Raw genomic sequence first — 21,704 nt, forward strand, 5'->3', positions numbered from 1 at the left:
TGTACTGTACCCATTCTGCAATCTGTTAATACAGTTTTCAATCAATCAATCAATCAATCAATCAATCAATCAATTCTCTTAATTATTGTAGTTCAATGTTCTATCCACGTGAGGGCAGTAATGCACCTCGAGCCGACGTTCACTCAAAATGATTTGCTTTACTTCACTAAACGTTAGAAGGAGAAATCCTGCAGTACCCGGAAGCATTCCTGAACCCTTCGCGTTGGCTTGTTCTGTCTTGTAGCTCTTTTCGATACGAGAACCCACTTCAACGAGTGGGCGACATTATTCCTCTGCGGCTAGAGATCCGAGCGAAACATGGCTGGTCGGTTACCGGCTTGTGTAGTGGACTGCGGCACAGGGTAAGTGATCGATGCTAACGTTAATAGTTTGGTATTCATTGACCACTAAGCTGTCAAACTTCCAGCTAACGCCCTGTCTAGCTACATAGCTTGTTGGCTGCTAGCGAGTACTTCTGCTATTTTTATTCATATCTTTCTAGCTGCATGTTGCTAATTCTGTGAACAAGCTCGCCGGAATGCCCTGCTATTATACGAATTGCTGTGCCTTGGTGCTTTTATAAGGTTTAGTCTGGCGTTTATTTGGTTTCTAAACTGACTATAAAGGTTAGCAGCTGAGTTACTTCCTGGACCTGTGGCCTAGCTTTGATCAGAAACCATTCATTCAGCTATTTAGGTTGATCTCACTGACCTATATATTATATTACATAAATCATTATCTTGGCCAGCTAGGATGCAACTGTTTGCCAAAGAAATAACTTCCCTGCAAAGTTATTGTATATATGCATATTGTATCTTAATGTTTTATGATGCTGTTTTATGTTGATGTTTTTATGATGTTTAGATGTATGTCCTGTTTTTTTTTTTTTACCAGGGACCATGATGGAAATAAGTGCTTGCATTTGATCATGTTTTATTTTATCCCTTGGATGATGTCTCTAATCCACAATAAAATCAATCAATCAATCAAACTCCACATTGAACTAAAAGCTTGTTCCTTCCTCCTCCTGAAGATACACAAAGATTGGATATGCTGGTAACACAGAACCCCAGTTCATCATCCCATCATGTAAGTAAACTGACCGAGCTTCTTCGAACAACATTTCAGTAAATATGTATTGATTGATTGAACACTTTATTAACAGATTGAAGAATGGGGTACAGTACGGCTCAATACAAACAACTGCTAAGACTAGAGGATGCAGACCGGAAAAATACTTACGTCTTGTTTACATCAGGATCAGGATCCTCCATTTTCAATTCATCAAGACATTTATGACATACAAGACATACAAATATACAGTACTCGGTAAGAAAAAGAGACCATAAAAAAGGGAAGAAACTGTACATTGGAGGGGGTTGGGTGGGGGGGGGGGCGGCTTTTAGTTTAGGCCTATCTAGGATGTTCTCTTTTTTTTCTTCTTTTTTTTTTACATCCCGTTGAGTTCCTTAAACACCAGTCTCTTGATTGTACCAAGCCATAGAATTGCTGAGATCCCATACATTGCATGTATTCCATATACAGCCATAGAACGCTCCATGTGATTTGTTGTGGTATTTATTCACCACCACTAAGATACCCATGTACATGTCGAAATACTTCCCAAAGGTCAGTGAATTCCACGACCACAACACCAGAGGGAGCTCCACAAATCATGTTCAACCCAGATTCGGCTCAAACAAGGGACTAAACACGTTTCGCAATTATGCCACATCAATGTGGAACGCCCTACCCACAGCTGTAAAATAATGTGAATCCCTACCCTCCTTCAAAACCACTCTCAAAGAGCACCTACGGGTGGCTTCATTCAAAACTGGCCCCGGTAAATGTCCAAAGACCAACCCACCCATATTTTTTTATGATCTCTTTTCCTTAAACAGTACTGTATATATGTATGTCATAAATGTCTTGATGAATTGAAAATGGGGGACCCTGATGTAAACAAGACGAAAGTCTTTCTCTGGTCTGCATCCCCTTAACAATAGTTTGTATTGAGCTGTACTGTGCAATTTTCAATCAATCAATCAAACGCATTCTAACTTGTCATGCTCAGTCTTGTGTGAACTCGCCCAATAATTAATTGCTGCGCCTTGGGGTCAGCTCTTGTCATATAGTATCAAGATTCCTTTTGAAGTTCTGTCAGAAAACATATTTAGTGAAATATTTCCACTTTCGACGGGATGACAAACACAGCAGCACCAATCATATGAAAACTTCTGTTAATCACAGATATGGTGAGGGCCTTATTGTAAACACAACTGGCTCATCAACAGAGGTTTTCATGTAATTGGTGCTGCTGTGTTTGCCATCCCGTCATGTACGGATAACGTGGTCCGGGTGAATCTTATGGAAAACTGGAAATATTTGACTAAATATACATTTCCCGCCAAAACGTTCAATATTGTGTGGACCCCCCCCCCCCCCCCCCCCCCCCCAAATAAACATGGCGCGTTCTATGGCATGTATATGGAACACATGCAATGCATGGAATATCAGCCATTCTTTATCATATTAAGGTATTGCCATCAAAGAGTCGGCCAAAGTCGGCGACCAGGCCCAGCGGAGGATGATGAAGGGTGTTGATGATCTGGACTTCTTCATCGGCGATGAAGCCATCGACAAACCATCCTATGCAACAAAGGTAGACACTGCACTCAATAGAGCATTGTCTGTATTATTAGCCATCGGATGGCATTGTCTTATATAATCGAGATTTAACAGTTTTTTAATATAAAGGGTTTCCACTGCATATTAAGCAAAACTACATTTCCTTGTATCAGGGAGAAACTTCAGCGAGTTGGTCCAAGGTAGAACTGGAGCATATGGATTCAAGGCAATAAACATATTTTATTTCAGCCTAACGTTTCGAAGCAGCGTACATCTTTATCAGTGTCGAACCCTGTGTTGAAAAATTGAACGTCTGAAGTAAATGGCCGTACTTCCCTGTTGCTCCAGTGTTCTACTTTGGCCCAAATCTCTGAATTCTCTCCCTGATTCTTCAACACTACATTCAACACACCCTCCTCTGAGAGCACCAGGCAGGCTTACATTTCCTTCTTTATATGGGTTGGTTGGAGCGTGTGTAACTTCTCCCTTGTATTGTTGCTTCTGAGTGGGATTTAATAGCTTCTGTATGTTTGCTCATAAATCTTGTTCTGTGCTCTTAGTCCACACACACATTTTAAATGCTTTATTTATGTCCACATAAATACAAAGTAAATTAAGGACATAGACGGTGCAATTAGCTCATTGGGAGTCATTCAATTACGTTTGTGACTGCAGCACCCATCTTACACAATACAATATTGACACGGATGATGTTTCAAATGTGGGTACAGATACAATAGCATTTCCGTAAAACTATATCTAGTTATCTACTCTTTTGGTACAAAAAGCAACGCCGTCTCCAAATAGAGGGGCTACCAATAATAGCAGATATAGAGCAATACCTTGCTTACCGGTAACTGCTTAACTGTTTAGCCTTTCTCTTGGCGATGTGGGTCATTTGTTCTGTCTCCCTCTGCTCCCAGTGGCCCATTCGTCATGGGATAGTGGAGGACTGGGACCTGATGGAGAGGTTCATGGAACAGGTCATCTTCAAGTATCTGCGGGCAGAACCTGAAGACCACTACTTCCTCTTGGTAAGGTTGGCTACGCGCTACGAGACCAAGGCTGTTGTGATCGTTGGTTCTCTATTTTCTGTATTCTGTATTTTCTTATTGTCATGCACTCTTCCTAATATACTAATACACTCAACACTGTAGCACTCAAGTCTGAACACTTTGATGAACATTGTTACTCAGCTGATGGAGTTATAATAACTTTAATAATACTTTATTTGTATAGCACTTTTCATACAGAGGTTGCAGTTCAAAGTGCTTCACAACAGTAAAAAATACAGGCATAAGCGAGCATAAAAATTAAAAATGTAAATACAAAGAGATAGAGGTAGCAAGGTTAGGCAAATCACAGTTCTTCAACAATATAAATTATAAAATAGAATAGATTAGATAGAGTAAAAAAGTGTGGTTTGAGTTGTACCCTTCCTACTGACTTGTTGTACAAAACTAGTAAGTCGCTTTGGATAAATGCTTCAGCTAAATGACAAAATATAAAATGTAAATGTCATGTATTTTATGAATGGTTCAAGCCTGCAATATGAGCAGTCAGAAATACTTTGGTTATCGTCACCAGCCACTAGTCAAACGCTGGTAATTTGTCTACTTTACCAGACACTTTGGCATGTTATATTCTCCATTCTAAAATAGAATTTCACAAGTAGAATCTCAAGATAGTCTGGTGAATTCAAGACCAGCCACTATGGCCGGTGGAGGAAGTTGGTCAGAGGTTGTTTCCTGTCTTGTTTGTCAGTCTTTCTGCATTTTCCACCACAGGATTATTGGTATAATTTTGTAGACTAGCTTATTGTTCAGCTTTGAGTGATTTTATTTATTATAATAACGGTTTATAGAACGCTTACAAGTTCCTCGTTCCTCTTCTCAGACAGAGCCGCCCCTGAACACACCGGAAAACCGAGAGTACACGGCCGAGATCATGTTCGAGTCCTTCAATGTTCCAGGTCTATACATCGCTGTGCAGGTAAGTTCCAGGTCACATACCATAATGCAAATATGTATTGTATGTTTATACAATATATATAATGTTTTAGGACCACAAGGGGTCACTATTTATTCACAAAGTACTGTTAATCCCAAGGTTGTAACATGTTTTTTAGGCTTTGATTCCCCCCCAAAAAAGAGAAAGCAAGGGGGGAAATTTACAATTCGGAAACACTCAAAACCAGGCAACACTAGGAATTTGTGAATTAGTGGTCGAATGATACGAGTTTTTCAATGGCTGATATTTAGATAGCAGGGCGGCCGATGGGTGATATACTGTATAATGCCAATATATATATATTTTCTTTTTACATATGATAAAATAAAATGTAATAATGCTTGGAGAGCTGTGAATAAGTTGTTGTCCAGTTCAAATGGCTGTTCTGAAACCTGGCTTGTGGGTGTGGTCACGGTGTGTCCCTGCTCAGGCTGTCCTGGCGCTCGCAGCCTCCTGGACGTCCAGACAGGTGGGGGAGAGGACACTGACGGGGACCGTGATTGACAGCGGAGATGGTGTCACGCACGTCATCCCAGTGGTGAGTGAGACGCGTCGGAGAACTTAAAAAAAAAAAAAAAAAATGTGCGAGTCACACATCCACAGTTTAACCATTTTGAGACAAGAACCCATTTAAGTTAAAAAAAAAAAAAAAAAAAAAAAGTACAGCTCATGTATTTGCAGTTTTAAATTTGGTGTGAATCTGACACCTGAAAGTACTCAAACATCTACTGTCTTTACACACCAACTTTATGGGAAATGCACTTACCGTCTTGTCCAGAGAGAGACAAGAAGATGGATAAGTTTCCTCTGTGCGTTCAGTAGAAACCGATCTGGCTGCATGCTAGCCTAGCTTAGCACAAATGAATGGAAGCGGATATGGACCAGCTAGCCTAGCTTTGGAATGGATACGCACCACTCGCCTAGCAGTTGGTGGTGGCCAACAGCTAGGCGAGTGGTCCGTATCCGTTCCTATCAGTTTATAGATTATACAACATCGATTGAAAACTCAATGTCTATTTGGGTGGAAATATGAACAAAAAAGTGAGTTTGTTTTACAAAAATAGCCAACATGAATAACATGGTCTTTATTTATGAATCTCGTTTGTCTTCCAGGCAGAGGGCTATGTCATCGGCAGCTGTATAAAACACATCCCCATCGCGGGGCGTGACATCACATACTTCATCCAGCAGCTGCTGAGGGAGAGGGAAGTGGGCATTCCTCCTGAGCAGTCCCTGGAGACGGCCAAAGCTGTCAAGGTCAGCCTCTTCATGTTCCAGACCAGAGGGTCTTTATTAGGGTGGGGTCAGCCTCTACCAGAGGGTCTTTATTAGGGTGGGGTCAGCCTCTTCATGTTCCAGACCAGAGGGTCTTTATTAGGGTGGGGTCAGCCTCTTCATGTTCCAGACCAGAGGGTCTTTATTAGGGTGGGGTCAGCCTCTTCATGTTCCAGACCAGAGGGTCTTTATTAGGGTGGGGTCAGCCTCTTCATGTTCCAGACCAGAGGGTCTTTATTAGGGTTGGGGTCAGCCTCTTCATGTTCCAGACCAGAGGGTCTTTATTAGGGTTGGGGTCAGCCTCTTCATGTTCCAGACCAGAGGGTCTTTATTAGGGTTGGGGTCAGCCTCTTCATGTTCCAGACCAGAGGGTCTTTATTAGGGTGGGGCAGCGGCATTGATTACCTGTTTTTTTATTCACAAGGTCCTGATTCAATATTGTTCCAATTGGGCTTGAAGGGGCACTTCATCAAAAACAATGCTGATTTATTTTATACATAATCTCGCATACATCCAAAACCTAATTCGTTTAGCTCCATGAAATTATGTAGATAAAAAAATAGCAATACCTTGTCTGATGGGGACTGCTACCGTATCATTTAATTGAGGTATAATTAACACAACACAGGGGTTCAGTGTCCCTGATAACACCCCTGGTGGCCATGTTCAAACTCATTTACTCTCAATAACTGTCAAACTAAATCATTGTGTCTAAAACTGTTCAGAGCTTTTGGATCCGAGATCATGTGAGGAGAGTGGCACTGGTTTCAGAGGGCCAGCAGTCATTTGGTTGAGTTGAGTTGGAAAACTAGAGACATCTGGTAGGCGTGCAAGAAATAACGTTTAGCAGAAATATTCACACATCCACTAAGAAAAGGCATAGACTCAAAGATAGATCTTGGGATTTTAAGACTCGATTGGGTTCAAATGAAACAATTCAATGTTGATTTAAAAAATGCATTATTCTTTACCCTACCCTGCAGGCTCTTGAACAAGGTATTCTAGATCTCTCTCTCTCTCTCTCTCTCTCTCTCTCTCTCTCTCTCTCTGCTAAAGCATGGGGATTTTCATTTCTAATAACAATTATTATATGAAAAAAATCACTTCGCTTGGAACCAGATCAGATCCCTCGCCGTCGTCATGAAATGGCAACATCCATTAAATATTTGGACATCAACACAATGTTCATCATTCTGGCTCTGTACACCAGCACGGACCACGTCTGCATGGGAAGCAGCACTGCATCCATTATATGTCCTTTTAAAATATGTTTACGTAGATGCAGTTGTTAAAATAGAAATAGAATATAATAGAAATACTTTATTTATCCAGAGGGAAATTTGGCACTACAGATCGCTCACAGTAAACATTTTGGTAGTAAAGAAGAAAATAAGAATAAAATATGGTGTGCGATATACATTTTCTATGTTATCTATACAGTCAAAATAAGTGTACAGTAAAAAGTGTAAAATTGTACAGTGTCGATTTAAAAGTCCAGGAAGATTTTATAGTACTGTCACCCTGTGCTGAGTGATGCGTTATAGAGTCTGATGGCTGTCTGAATGAAGGACTTCCTGTGTCGTTCAGTGTTAGTTCTAGTCTTATTATAATTTCTGTGGTAAATGGTAGACCTGAGAATTATACAGTGTTTCTAATTTATATCGCCATGGATCCACACAAAGTTATGCATTTGTACAATGCTATTGCAGACAATGTTTTACAGTTGTTTATTTTCTGATCTAAAAATTGCACATTGCAGCAGTATTGTAAAGATGACACATTATGACAATTGTGTTGCAAAGTATGTCTCACCATCATAGTTTCATTTGTATTTGAGAGAAGAAAAGGAAATACCATCAAATATCGTTATACTGTCAAAACGTTGAATAACAATGTATTATAATGTTTTGTCATCTTGCCCAGTGCTGGGTAACAAACACCCCTATTTACAATTGCAACCTTTACTTTCCTATTGTACCGTATCAAGTTGTGACTCATAACAGGGCTGTCTGCTGACATGTCCTTCACACACACAAGCTCCTAAAGCAAAACATTAATTTAATTGAATTTATTTGTTTATTTGGAAGGGACAGCATGTATTAATGTACAATACATATAATGCACTGTGTAACTGAGGGGTACAATTCCCTGACTGTATTGATAAGTATGGTATCATTAAACCACTACCGCTTTATGTACTTTAATTACTGGCCATACAGTACATGATATATAAATATGATGAACACTTCACACAATGAATCGGTTCCACACAAAGTGGTAATTAAGTATTTATTGCAGCAAAAGGTACATAATATACTTCTCTATTTTACTTTGGATGCGCTTATAAGGCAAAGGAATGTGCGTAGGCAAATCAATAATGAATGTCCATTCTCTGGTTACGCAGGAGGTAATTATACAACCTGAATCTTAGGGAATTATATCTATGGTACACTAGTAATATATAGCGGGAGATACTGGAAGGGTCCCCCCGGTTGTAAGCCAGCAGGGGTAGAGGATCTGTCGGTAGTAGAGAGTCTGGTCAACGATGACTAAGGAGACTCCAAGTACAGGAGACGGTGCAATAGTCTCTTGATCCACAGACGAATACAGCTGTTCTCCGTAGACTGTAGCTCCACAGTGAAGAAAGCTAGCCGGCCTCAGGCTCTCTGAGGCGCAGACTCGACGTGGCTCCTCACAGGGTAAATCCCACACGTGTAGGCGTCGGAGATTCTCCGCTCCATAAATCACAGGACCAAAACAAATATAATCCAGCCGCAAAGGGCTATGTAGTCGTCGGGTAGATTAATCCAGTGTACATGTCCACACGGTTCTCGTCTAGGTCTCCTCGGGTGAAAGCGCCATGAAAGCAGCCCAGCCTGGATAAGCACTCTAGCTGGTACGAGGAAGCGTTGGTGATGCTGGTCACTGTAGAACTTTAGCCGCACGATACACTATACACAAATAGACTATTACTGACTTAATAGAAATATGTCGCACTCGACGGTATAGCGCCAAACTCTGACAATTCAGTTATTAATTCGCACGCGGTCTCAATGCTCTTATTTGGGGCCAAACAGGCCATACTTCACCGCACGGAGTATCGTGGGTGAGGCTTCAACTTATTGGGTAACTCTACTTCTGTATTCACCTGCGCCATATTTATATGCACGGCGAACAAACTAGTGCCAACCTCATTTCTGTCTCGTATTCTTGGGCAAGGCCGGGCATGTACAGACATGTCTTGACGGTGGCTTTGAACCTGACTCTGGAGGCATGGCCCTGGCGCCTGTGGACCGCTGTCCAATAGGAGAATGAAATATTATGGTCTGGTCTAGGCTAAAGGGATATTCCGTGTATATGTACAAGGAATATACAAGGGATATCAAACGATATACAAATACTATGCAATATATATCAATCAATAAATATATATATTCGGTTTAATCTGATCCTTTGTAACACACTGTAAATACACAGGATTTAGCAAGGGATGCACATTTTCATCCTCAGTCCCCAAACATAAAACAAATCAAATACAAAAACAGAGCAATATAAAAACATGTTAAAACAAAAGAACAATCATTTACAAATACATGGCTACAAAGCTAAGGACCAAGACCATAAAGGTCCTATATATGGTCACATGCTTGGGTGTTCTAGAAACTATTTTTTCTTTTACTAGTTTAAAAGTTGGACATTCTCGAATGGTGGTAGGTAAACTGTTCCACAACATACTTCCCTGCACTGACGATACATTCTGACTGAAAGTGGTGCGTCGGCGTTACACCTCGCAATCCTCTCTAGAGGTCGACCTAGTCCTATGACCACGATCAAACTAAGAAGCAGGGGAAAGACGTTTAGGAGGATGATCTGTGAAATGCCCGTCCCTACTGTGAGTTCAACTTGTGCCCCGTCATCAATTGAACCCTTGAGGAAAAATACAAGTCTGTTTTTAAATCTTTTGGGCAGCCCATGTATTTACTGTCTTTATCTATGAATGAACACAACACTCTGACTTACCATATTTTATGTAGATAATAACGTTTGAAAACATTGTTCTGCTGAAAACTTGAATTGGACTTATTATTATGTAGGTACTCAGTGTTGTCATGGCAGCGTGAAGTTATTTCCAGCAGCTTGGGCTAGTTAAGTGTCACTGTGGAAACTCTCATAAAGAGGAAGTGAAACCTATGCAGGCTTCGTGTTTCACACAGTCCGTGTTGAAAGCGATTATTCGAATCCAAGGTTGTGGTCCTCATCGTGTGGTCTCGCGCCGACCACTAGAGGTCAGTAGCGCTACATGGTATAAAAAACAATGAATGGGGACTGGAGGGGTCAGTGCCACTCATTCGCTGCGTGGTATTGTAGTGGATATTTGAATGGAGAGAGGGTGGTTCATTGTGCTCTTTTTAGCAGGGATGCCAAGAGAGATGGAGTGCAGTCTGTTAGTGTGAGGCCATTGAACATGTTGTTGTTGCTTTGGCTCTGTGCTCCGGCACATTCCATCTGAAATGCAACAATGACTACGAGGTTATTAAAGTGCAGACTGCATTCATATGGGCTGAGCCATCGATAGGGAGGTGTAGTCTGATCTATGTCAATTTAGTTTCCCCCGCGGTCCACCCGTATAGGGATTTATCTGCCTCAAGGGATTTTAGGTGTGTAGTAGTTTGTGTTTGTTTGGTTTATTTACACATATACAAACAATTACATATAATCCACAAAGAGATGTGAAGGAGAATTGCCTAAAAACTTCAAGTTTAGAGAAAATAAAGTAAAGAAACTACAAATAATGACGGGAAGAAATTAACAAAATACAACAAGCCATCAGACCACAGTTTGTAAAGGGAGCCCATATGGAACATATTGGTGAGCTAGGAGATGAGATTTCAGTGCTCTTTTAAACTTCAGAAAAGAATGGTCTGGCCTCTCCCGCAGAATGCTGAAAAAACAGTGTGGGGATAATGTACCGTAATTCCTCTAATAGTAACCGGGTCTCAAATACAAGCCGGGTCTCTATTAATGGCCGGGTGCGCTCTTGAGCTAAGCAATTATAAGCCAGCCTCCTAATACAAGCCGGGTTACTAATATACTGAGCTGCATACTGAGCTAGTTACTTGATTTCACTTTGAAAACGTTGAAATGACCAGTGACCACCTGTAATTGCACTGTTTACTATTTCATACAGTACTTGGTTTCAATAAATGAACCCAGTACATTTTACTGGGTTCAAACTGACACAAAATGTTGATTTATTCATTATGATCCGTTTGAAAATTAGAAATATAGGCCTCCCTCTTATACAGGCCTCCTCCTAATACAAGCCTGGTACCCGCTACAGTTGAAACAAATACAAGCCGGGGTTACTATTAGAGGAATTACGGTAGTTGACTTCTGAGTGTTATGTTGTCCAGACTGAGTGTTAAAAGGTAATGCAAGTCATCAACCTCCTGTCAGATTTCAGTAACTTTTTTCCAATTTTACTTTGGAAGCCGATGAAGAAATTGGGCAGGAAAAAGTCCCTGTGAACGCTGTTTTGTAGGTACTTAAAATATCGTCAGTGGGAACCTCCTTATGTCTTGATATCTTGATCATGTCTTGATATCTCAGATATGTTGTTGTTGTTTTAGGAGCGGTATAGCTACGTGTGCCCAGATCTGGTGAAAGAGTTCAGCAAGTACGACACGGACGGCTCCAAGTGGATCAAGCAGTACACCGGCATCAACTCCATCAGCAAGAAGGACTTCACCATCGACGTGGGCTACGAGCGCTTCCTGGGGCCCGAAATCTTCTTCCACCCCGAGGTCAGCTGGCTTTATTAGCAACTATTCAGTGGGAATGCGCCGGTACCAGTCTTATAGACTTGAGGTACCTAATGATGGCGAGTACCGATCAAATAGACTTGGACCATTAGTTTGAGCGTCGTTTGACGAAAAGGATCGAGTTATAATCTATTTTTCACCATCGGGAGCTCTTAAAATTATTCTGATATGTTACACATGGCTCTTGTTATTGGATTTTAGTATTGGGAAAAATCTGTGATTTCTGACCCGTTTTAAGCCTTTTATTGGTCCGAAATTTTTATTGGTGAACTTTTGATATGTACCTGTAGTACATTATGATGTAATAATAATCATCAAGATATTCAATATCTCCGAATTATCAGATGTTCAAATGCCCTGGTTAAGAACTGTATTTACAGTGTTGTTGTTACTTCTCATTTGAGTGTATACCATTACCTAGTCTGGTGGTGATGGGGTGTGTGTCTGTCTTTTAACTATGAAGTACATTGGTGTTTAGTATTGTGTAAACTATGTCTTTATTTTCTTTTTATTTGTAACTTATTGATAGATACATAGGAAATAGGGTATGTTCTACATTACTGAAACTATTTCCTGTCATGTACTGACTGGAGAACGCTGCTTTTCAAGCCCCTGTTTTTTGTGTGTGGCAATTCTCATTCCTTTGCATTATATGATAATGTATCTTTTAATGTTTTGTATATGTAAAATAACCAAACACATTTAATCTCCCCCTCCCCACAGTTTGCCAACCCTGACTTCACCCAGCCCATCTCTGAGGTTGTCGACGAGGTCATTCAGAACTGCCCTATCGACGTCAGGCGTCCACTCTACAAGGTAAGCTATACCACCTATAACACACCTATTCTTTTATTTTTTTTATTTGTAAGAATGTTTGGGATGGTTCTCTAGTCTGAGAGTAGTATAAACTGCCATGCATGGTTTGAGTCACTGGTAGTCATTAAACCACAGGAGTAGGTGAATGCACATCCCCCCCAAAAGTGCTCCTGTAAGTCTATTAGAACGTTACAACACTAGGTCTGCTTCAGGTTAAAGCCATCTTTTATCATTCATGATGTAATGATGATGTAATGATCCAGTCATTGCAACAGCTCAATGTAGCCACAGCTGTTGTTTAATGAATAGCCGCGTCACACTGTATGTTGCGTAATTCTCTACTGATGTCACCTCAAATGAACATGAATTATGAGAACCCAAGTACTTTAGTTTTGTATATTGTATATATTGTATAGTTTTTAGTCTTTATTCTTTATACTTCTCTTACAGAACCAAGAATGTCACTGTAATGTACCTTATAGGTGACAAATAAAACAACTTGTAACATTCCACTCTCACCTTGTTCTCAACAACTCTCAGGTCAGGTTGATCTATAAATCGCACCAAAAAAACAACAAGCGTGACATGTCATTTTGAGGCCAATAGTGTTGTGGAATATTTTAAAGGAGCCAAGACAGTGAACTGTAGAAATTCAGATTGTAGTTTATTTTCTGTGAAAAGTAGTTTTACAATCAGAGACAAGTGAAACACGAGTGTCGGACCAGAAAAGTAAGAAAGAGCTCTGGTCAGACTTACAATTAAATACACCAGCTGGGAATGACAAATGAAAACAAAGATGAAAAAATTAAAACAAAGATGGGTTTAGGGGTTTTGTCGTGTCTCACACAAGACTGATATGAAGACAACAACATGTGATGTTCTTGGACATGTCATATCTACTGTAAGTCAAGCTGTCCTGGGCCTTGGTCGTTGTTTTAAGAACACCGTTAAGACTTGTCGCCCTAGTGTCTGAGAAACTGTATACTACCGGTAGTTAACTATATTAACTAGTCAAGGCTGTACAGAGAATATGTATGTATGTAAACAGAGCTATGAACTAATAGGCCCAGTAAGCTGTACAAATGATGTAATAGGATGAAACATATAATATGTATATAACTATATTAAGAGGTTTGTGTGTTTGGTTCCTCCTCTCAGAACGTGGTTCTCTCCGGGGGCTCCACCATGTTCAGGGACTTCGGACGGCGTCTGCAGAGGGACCTGAAGAGGACTGTAGACGGACGGCTGAAGCTCAGCGAGGAGCTCAGTGGAGGCAAACTGACGGTGAGTGGAAGAGGAGCCTGTTCTTCTCACCGGTCTGCCGCCAGATGATGGGTCACACTGTGTTTATGTTGAATGAAAATGTAAATAAAACCAAACAAAAGCATAACTGCTAAGGTCAAGCATTGATTGTACAGTATAACCTTGCTGATCGAAAACCCTCGGGATTGAGGGCAGTGTTAACCAGGGTTCTGACAACTGAAATACATATAAATAACAAGGCAAAAGCACCTTATTCAATTAACCTGTTAAGCTGTAATGGGGGACTCTGCTGTCGCTCGTCATAAATCTATCAATGCAGACCGTATTAATTAATGTTGTGTTTCTTTTTCAAATGTAGCCAAGACTAAAGACCTTAACCCTATCAAAACAGTCAAAATGTATTTTTTTTTCAGCACTACGTTTGTTTACCATTGATTTTAAGTGTTATTAGCTAAATATAATTTTCTGTGAATTCTATGTGCATTGCATCGGAAAAAGGCGAGTAGTAGAAATCCAGATTTAACACTGAAAGAGGAGATTTGGCCCGATCCATAGATGTATGACTTGGCCATAATGTCATTTATAGGCCTGATATTCTATATTCAAATTACATTATATTTCAAATTGCATATGTCCGGATGGCAAAATTCAGTACTGTATCTACAAAAACCCCATGTAAATAATCTCCCCTTTATTAATTTGCTTAGACTTTTTGTACACTTGATCTCAAGAAGGTCGATGTTAGCATGGTGTTATTCACCGTCAAAGATGAAAAGAAAAATGATAATTCATACTGTATTCTCCTTTGGTTCATTACAATTGACTAGGGCTGTCCCCGACTATGGAAAAAAAAGAAGTATAATATATATATTTTTTTTATCATTCCATTTGGGCTGTGGGGGTGCTTAACACATTAATTGCCAATAACGAGTATACCCTTTCCTTCACGCATGATGGAGCATAATGTATAGCGATCATATGCATTTGCCAATCGATAATGTATAATACGCGTCGGGGCCTATAGCGCGCGTTCTAGGAATTACTGCTATACAGTCTAAAAACACTTATATTCTCGACGGTACTAACACGACAATGTATGAATGGATAAATATAGGGCTGACCTTACATTTTTTTTTGGAATTCTAAGCTTCGGGGCCGAGATTAGATTTTAATTCGAAGATTCGAAATAAAAAAAAATATATTTTTTATATATTTGATAAAATATATAAATTAGTGTAATGCTAATCAGATGTATGTACAGATTTGTACTATTAATACGTACAGTGATACAGGTATAAACACACTGGTAGTAAGTCATAACATAACTAGTAAGAGTAGGTAAGGGATATGTACAGATATCGATATAGTATCTACAGATGTAAAAGGATTATGTGCAGGTATGTACAGACGATGTGGATATAGATAAATAAATATATATATGGTATATACAGCATTATTGTACATGCTATCATACAGAGTTGTATGGGTTATATGCAGGTGTATAAGGTAGGTATATTTAATATTTTCAAGTAAATCCATGAACAACATTTGTATCTTTTATGCACAATGAATCGAACATACATTGCTGCTGCCTGTTTGTTAGATTCCTGTGTTTGAATGCCGGACGTTCTGCTGTATTGGTGAATATTATCCACCAACTGAATGGATTGTCCCCTTCTCTTGCAGCCCAAGCCTATCGACGTGCAGGTCATCACTCACCATATGCAGAGATACGCCGTGTGGTTCGGTGGCTCCATGCTGGCATCCACCGTAAGTCTTGGCACTGATTGCCCCAGTTCCATTTCCATCCACAAAGTCGAGTTTGATTCTATATCAATTCAATTTGTGACTTGATGGCGCTGATTTCAGGGGCCATCACCTGCACCTGCCATTGTTGTCAAAAGATTATGAAAAGGCATACTCTATTTTGTGTTACGATATCGTACAAAAGTAAACGTTTTTGCGTTGGAAAAACGCTAATTGTGATACAATTCTTTTCTCCACCAGCCTGAATTTTACCAAGTGTGCCATACCAAGAAAGACTACGAGGAGATCGGACCAAGCATCTGTCGCCACAACCCAGTGTTTGGGGTCATGTCCTAGTGGCCTCCCCCTGGAGATGGCGGGGGGAAGGCCAGGAGTCGGGAGGGGGGCACCACCACCACAGACGGCCCCTAAAAAGTGGAAGAAGTGACCTATCTCAAACCCGCCCTCTTTTACTTGATCCTCCGATCACGACCGTCGCTTCACTCTGTGACAAACTCAAGGGAAACCACGGTTGTGATTTGGAAGGATCAAGAAAAGAGGGCAGGGTTTCAGATGGGTCAATAGCCTTTCACACGGATGCTCAAGACAGACCTGTTCATTGGCATAGAATGACAATGGACCAAACAATCAAAGTGGCCAAAAGATCTTGGCAATATCCTCACAAATTGACGAGGAAAGTGGTGACTTAAAAAGCCAAAAGCATCCTCAGAAACAATGTTTACTGCTAGTTGGATAATATTAGGAAATGGAATCTTTAATTTCTATGTGCCTGGAAATATGTTCTTATAATATCCTCCTCACAGGGTTGGAGTATTTAGTTAATCAACCTTTTTTTTTGTTGTGTATAAATGCACTTCTTTGTGTATATGGGTTTTGGGTTCTTGCTATAATATGGTGTTCTATGTTACGATAACTCAAAAACGTGGGAGGAAGGAGAGAGAGAGAGAGAGAAAAGGGAGGGAAGGGGGGGTATTTCAGGAAACCGGGCTCAACCGAGCGACTTCCAAAAAACAAAATCATGAAATAACTTCATTCCAGTGTGTCAGACTTTAATGCAACCCTCAGAACCAGTGGTATTCACTCGTATGTCAAAACATATCCAAAACATAAAACGACTACGTTCCAACTTTTCTTTCCGTAGTCGTCAGATTCTTGCAATGCCCCCTCGGGGCCTGGGGAAAATTTATTTGAAAATGCTTTCAAATGTTTTAACTGATTTTCAAGTTTGCTTGTTTTCTTAGTTTCTTTTTGGTTGACATTCCAACACGACACTTGAACCTTTTTTAAAAAGAGGTAACATCACCTAAAATCAATCAACCTGTCCTTGCATTCATATCCTCCTGAAATATTTGAAATATATTCATTTACTATTTTGCCTCAGGTCTAACTGAGACTGAATGGTCTCGTTATGGTATCTTTAAAAAAATGTAAAATAAAAACAAAAAAAACCATGTTGTCCTCAGTTCAACATTGTGACACATTTACGTCACTATTTACTTTTGACATTCTTATTTGAAATAGGTAGCTCTTGAACAGCGTAATGTCTGAGAATAGTCATATTAATATATAAACATTGAATTCGAATGACTGTTTTGACCGTCACTGTTAACTAGATCTCACTTATACTGTATAATCGTGTACTGTACCAAATCTGGATTTCAATGCTGGCATTCCAATAAAGGCCCAGGAGATATTTCTACATGTTTTATTTTTATTTTAAACCTTAATTTTACTCTGGGATAGTCTACTGAGGACATTGCTTTCCCTCCCTTTCAGAATCCTGCTGTTAAAGGAACATGCCAACATTTTGGCAAATGAGCTTACTGTCTTCTCCAGAGAGAGACAAGAAGATGGATACCAGTTTCCTCTCTGTTCAGTAGAAATTATCTGGCTGCACGTTAGCCTAGCTTAGCACAATGAATGGAAGCGGACAGTGCCGGTTAGCCTTCGTGAGAGGTGTGCATCTTCTGGCCGCCTTAGACCTACTATCCAAGCTCCGGGAGGGTCATCAAAGAGAAGCCGCCTATTCTCAGTCCTTGCCCCACAATGGTGGAATGAACTACCCACCCCAGTTAGGACAGCCGAATCCTGTCCAATCTTTCGCCGTCGACGAAAGACTCACTTCTTCAACCATTATCTGAAAAAAGAAAAAAAAATCGAACCCTAACTAACCTTACTGTCATGCACTTGTCCTAATAAACTAACCTACACTGTAACACGCAACACTTTGATGAATATTGTTACTCAGCTGATAAGAGTTGTATCCTTCCTGATGACCTGTCGTACAGAACTTGTAAGTTGCTTGGATAAAAGTGTCAGCTAAATGACTAAATGTAAATGTTAGTTGGACAATGCGGCCCATAGACTAACCGGCACTGTCCGCTTCCATTTATTGTGCTAAGCGCCTAGCCTTTGGTAAAGTGCTGTTCTTAAAGGGGAATGCCACCCATTATAATAATCCACATGACAGTCCTGTACCCCCAGGAGAGTTCTGTCAATATTTCTAAACCTATTCCACTCTCTTCTAAAGCCAGAAATTGATGAGTGAACTCAACTTTGTGATTATTTTACTCTATACAATTATTATTTATGCCTTTAACACCGAAATGCATTGATTGTAATTGATCTAGTATATGCATTGTATTATGTTCTACAATTACTTTACATTTTTTATTTTTTTTATTTACACTATATGCCAATATCTTACCCTGCTGATCTTTGATTGATTGATTGATTGAAAAGTTTATTAACAGATTGCAGAATGGGTACAGTACAGTACAGCTCAATACATACAATTGTTAAGGGGATGCAGACCAGAGAAAGACTTTCGTCTTGTTTACATCAGGGTCCCCCATTTTCAATTCATCATAACAATTGATAATTATATTTGAACCTGTTTATTGTTGTGACAGTGTTGTATAATGCTACCATTCTATTGGACAGATTCTATGTGGCAAGGAGAGTTTCTATTTGCGATGCAAACATCTGAACACCCAGGTTGGCAGCTTGTGTCAATCATGACTGTCACAGAACTCTATTGGACCGTTTTACTTGCTCTGAGAATAGTATGTCAGAGGGTAGGGTTCTTAGGCTTGACTTGTTACCATTAGAGTATTACTGTAAGTGTATGATATACAGTATTGACCAGTCACTGACTAGGGCACAGCAAAGACGGACAGATATCTGACCAACATAGGTGAAGGGGAGATGGAGCGAGAAGATATGAAAGAGAAACATGACTGGATGGACAAAAGCTATACTGGATTATTGGCAGACCGACAGACATAGGTTTTACCTTTATTTACCCAGGGTAGGTTCGCTGAGCACGGATGCTCTTTTTCAGCTACGCCCTGCTTCACACACAGTTCCATTCACACCTGGGAGCTGCCTAGTATACAACCACAGTCTGACACCGTTAGCCACTGAGCAACTCCACTGGAGCAGTTGGGAGTTAAGTGCCTTGCTCAAGGGCACTTCAGCGGTTGGTGTTAAGGGTATGGGAGAGAGTTATTAATTCAGAAAAAATAAATAACGCACATCCTCCGTTTGTTGGTGCTAAGCCAAACTGTAAAAACAGTAATACATAAGACAAAGCGGGGCTCGCAACTCACTTGTTGTTCCAAGGTGATTTAATTGACAAAAAGGCAGTAGATGCAACGTTTCGACCGACCCTAGGTTTGTCAATTAAAACACCTTGGAACAACAAGTGAGTTGCGAGCCCCGCTTTGTCTTAGAGAGTTATTAATTCACTTGCCCAGCCCAGATTTTTTCTGCCAGTCTGGAGGATCAAACGGGCGACCTTCCGGTCACAAACCCGCTTCTCTAACCTTTAGGCCACTGCTGAGAGGTGGACGGGGCTGCTCTTCCTGGCTGTGTTCCTTGGGGGCAACTGTGTTTCTGCTTCTGCTATTTTACTGACTACTGGCCTCTGAGTGGACCAGGGGAGGACAGGGAGGTAAATAGACTGCATTTATATATATATATCGCTTTTATCCAAAGAGCTTTACCACTTATCCCTCACATTCACACACCAATGGCGGAGGCAACCATGCAAGGTGCCAACCTGCTCATCTGGAGCAGTTAGGGGTTAAATGTCTTGCTCAAGGACATATCGACACGCTGCCAAGAAGAACCGGGGACCTTCAGATTTCCAGGCGACTGCTCTACCTCCTCAGCCATTGTTGCCCCAGAGGCTGGGGGACCTTGGACACAGGAGGAGGGCTGGCTGGGTGTGGTACTCCCTTGCTTGCTCGGCCAGCCCAAGCTGCGCCCTGTTAATTACAGTTCAATTAAATGATAAGGTTACAGTCCCTATATAAAGTATTGCTATTCCCCCCCCCCCCCATCTACATCATTTCAAACAAAATGATTCAATATCCCTGATGACATCAATGGTGACCATATTCAAACTAATTTACTCTCAAACTAAATTAATGTGTGCAAATCTGAGTTTTGGGATTTGTGGGATTAGTAGTTTTCTGGTGAAGTGCCCCTTTTAACCTTGGGCAAAAATGGGGCCCTAGTTCATTATTTTATTTATTATTTTATTATAAGTGCTTGAGCTTTGCCAATACAAGTTCCTGAAGGATGTCTCTCTCATGTCATGTACACCTGATATAATAATAATAAAAAACATTAAAAAAAATAGTATAATTTCCCACCCAAAGGTTAACATGAGACCCTCTTCTTGGGACCAAGTAAGGTTTCGTCGATAATCCAATGTACAGTTACCCAACCCCCCACCCACCCAACCTCCTCCAATGTACAATTTCTTCGTCAAATGTATATACTCTCTTTTATAGACTCTTTTTGTATCAAAAACAGTACTGTATTTGTAAATCTGGTATGTCATAAATGTATAGATGTAGCAGTAGGCCTACTGTCTATCTGTATGTCATATATGTTATGATTATTTGAAAATGGGGGACCCTGATGTAAACAAGACAAAAGTATTTCTCTGGTGTGCATCCCCTTAACAATTGTGTGTATTGAGCTGTACTGTATTGTACCCATTCTGCAATCTGTTAATAACATTTCCAATCAATCAATCAATCAATCAATCAATCAATCAATCAATCAATCAATCAATCAATCAGCACAATGAAAAGTCACCAATAGCCAGGATTCCAGGAATGACCCTTTAGCAAATTGAAATGCTGTACGAAGTGACGGAGCTGAGTCAACACCAGCTTCTGAAAGGATTTCAATTGTAAGGTATGTCTTTGTGTGCTATAGTGTATTTTCGTACTACCCAAAGGTAGTAAATTGTGTTAACGTTACATGCTACAGGTTTGCTATCAAATGCTCAAGCATGCTCTGTTAAATGTTAGCGCTATAGGTTACTTTTCTGACATGGCTAACGTCATTTAATACAGCATTAATAATGCTATATATGATCAAATCACGTAGCCTACTTAAACCTACTCTGCAATGAGTATTATAATTTTCTCTTTTTGTGTGTACGGTAATTAACCTTGGTTTGGCAACTTGGCAAAGTGTTTTAGTTGTGGACATTTAGGTATCTTTTGAAACCTTGTCAGTGGGGCTTCATTTAGTTGGGCATTACATTTTACCAACTGCACTGTTACTACGAAATCATATTATGTCTGGATGTGAAAATGCAATGGTGAGTAATGCAACTCACCAGCCAAAGTCCAAAATGAATTCACTTAATCTCTCTCTCTCTCTCTCTCTCTCTCTCTCTCTCTCTCTCTCTCTCTCTCTCTCTCTCTCTCTCTCTCTCTCTCTCTCTCTCTCTCTCTCTCTCTCTCTCTCTCTCTCTCTCTCTCTCTCTCTCTCTCTCTCTCTCTCTCTCTCTCTCTGTTAACTCATATATACTCCAGTTGACATATCCTGTACATTGTATACTATTGCACTTTACTGTTACATTTGTACTCCGGTTAGATGACAATTTATTTTTGTTGTACTGCACTTGTGCTGTGTGATGACAATACATTTTAATCGAATCGAATCAAATCTAATCTAACATTATTATCTTGAGTGGCCCCCTGTGGGAATTGAACCCCCAACCCTGGCAGTGTTACCCAGTACCACAAATGATACATTGATGTCTAAGTGTCATGTGGCTCTTTCTGAGATCCGAGAAGTGGACCTGACATTGCA

At 40.3% G+C, this 21,704-nt stretch overlaps 1 protein-coding gene across 1 annotated transcript; it reads left to right on the plus strand.

The window, feature by feature from the left end:
- The first annotated feature begins 214 nt into the window (after nucleotides 1-214).
- On the plus strand, nucleotides 215-17,280 carry LOC311227899 (actin-related protein 3). Its single transcript, XM_084313753.1, has 12 exons — nucleotides 215-362; nucleotides 1,034-1,089; nucleotides 2,538-2,662; nucleotides 3,552-3,662; nucleotides 4,525-4,620; nucleotides 5,069-5,176; nucleotides 5,752-5,895; nucleotides 11,544-11,717; nucleotides 12,459-12,551; nucleotides 13,710-13,835; nucleotides 15,501-15,584; nucleotides 15,822-17,280. Exons 1-12 carry the CDS (start codon nucleotides 319-321, stop codon nucleotides 15,915-15,917), a joined length of 1,257 nt encoding a protein of 418 aa, XP_084169879.1. The 5' UTR covers nucleotides 215-318; the 3' UTR covers nucleotides 15,918-17,280.
- The last annotated feature ends 4,424 nt before the right edge of the window (nucleotides 17,281-21,704 follow it).

This window comes from Notolepis coatsorum (genome assembly GCF_963971535.1).
Source record: "Notolepis coatsorum genome assembly, chromosome: 1".
NCBI lineage: Eukaryota > Metazoa > Chordata > Actinopteri > Aulopiformes > Paralepididae > Notolepis > Notolepis coatsorum.

Excerpts from the sequence above, each read along its gene's own strand:
- LOC311227899 (XM_084313753.1), top strand. The coding sequence starts at position 319 with ATGGCTGGTCGGTTACCGGCTTGTGTAGTGGACTGCGGCACAGG. Across the intron at positions 363-1,033 it reads GTAGTGGACTGCGGCACAGG|ATACACAAAGATTGGATATG; the intron begins GTAAGTGATCGA and ends CTCCTCCTGAAG. Across the intron at positions 11,718-12,458 it reads AAATCTTCTTCCACCCCGAG|TTTGCCAACCCTGACTTCAC; the intron begins GTCAGCTGGCTT and ends CCCTCCCCACAG.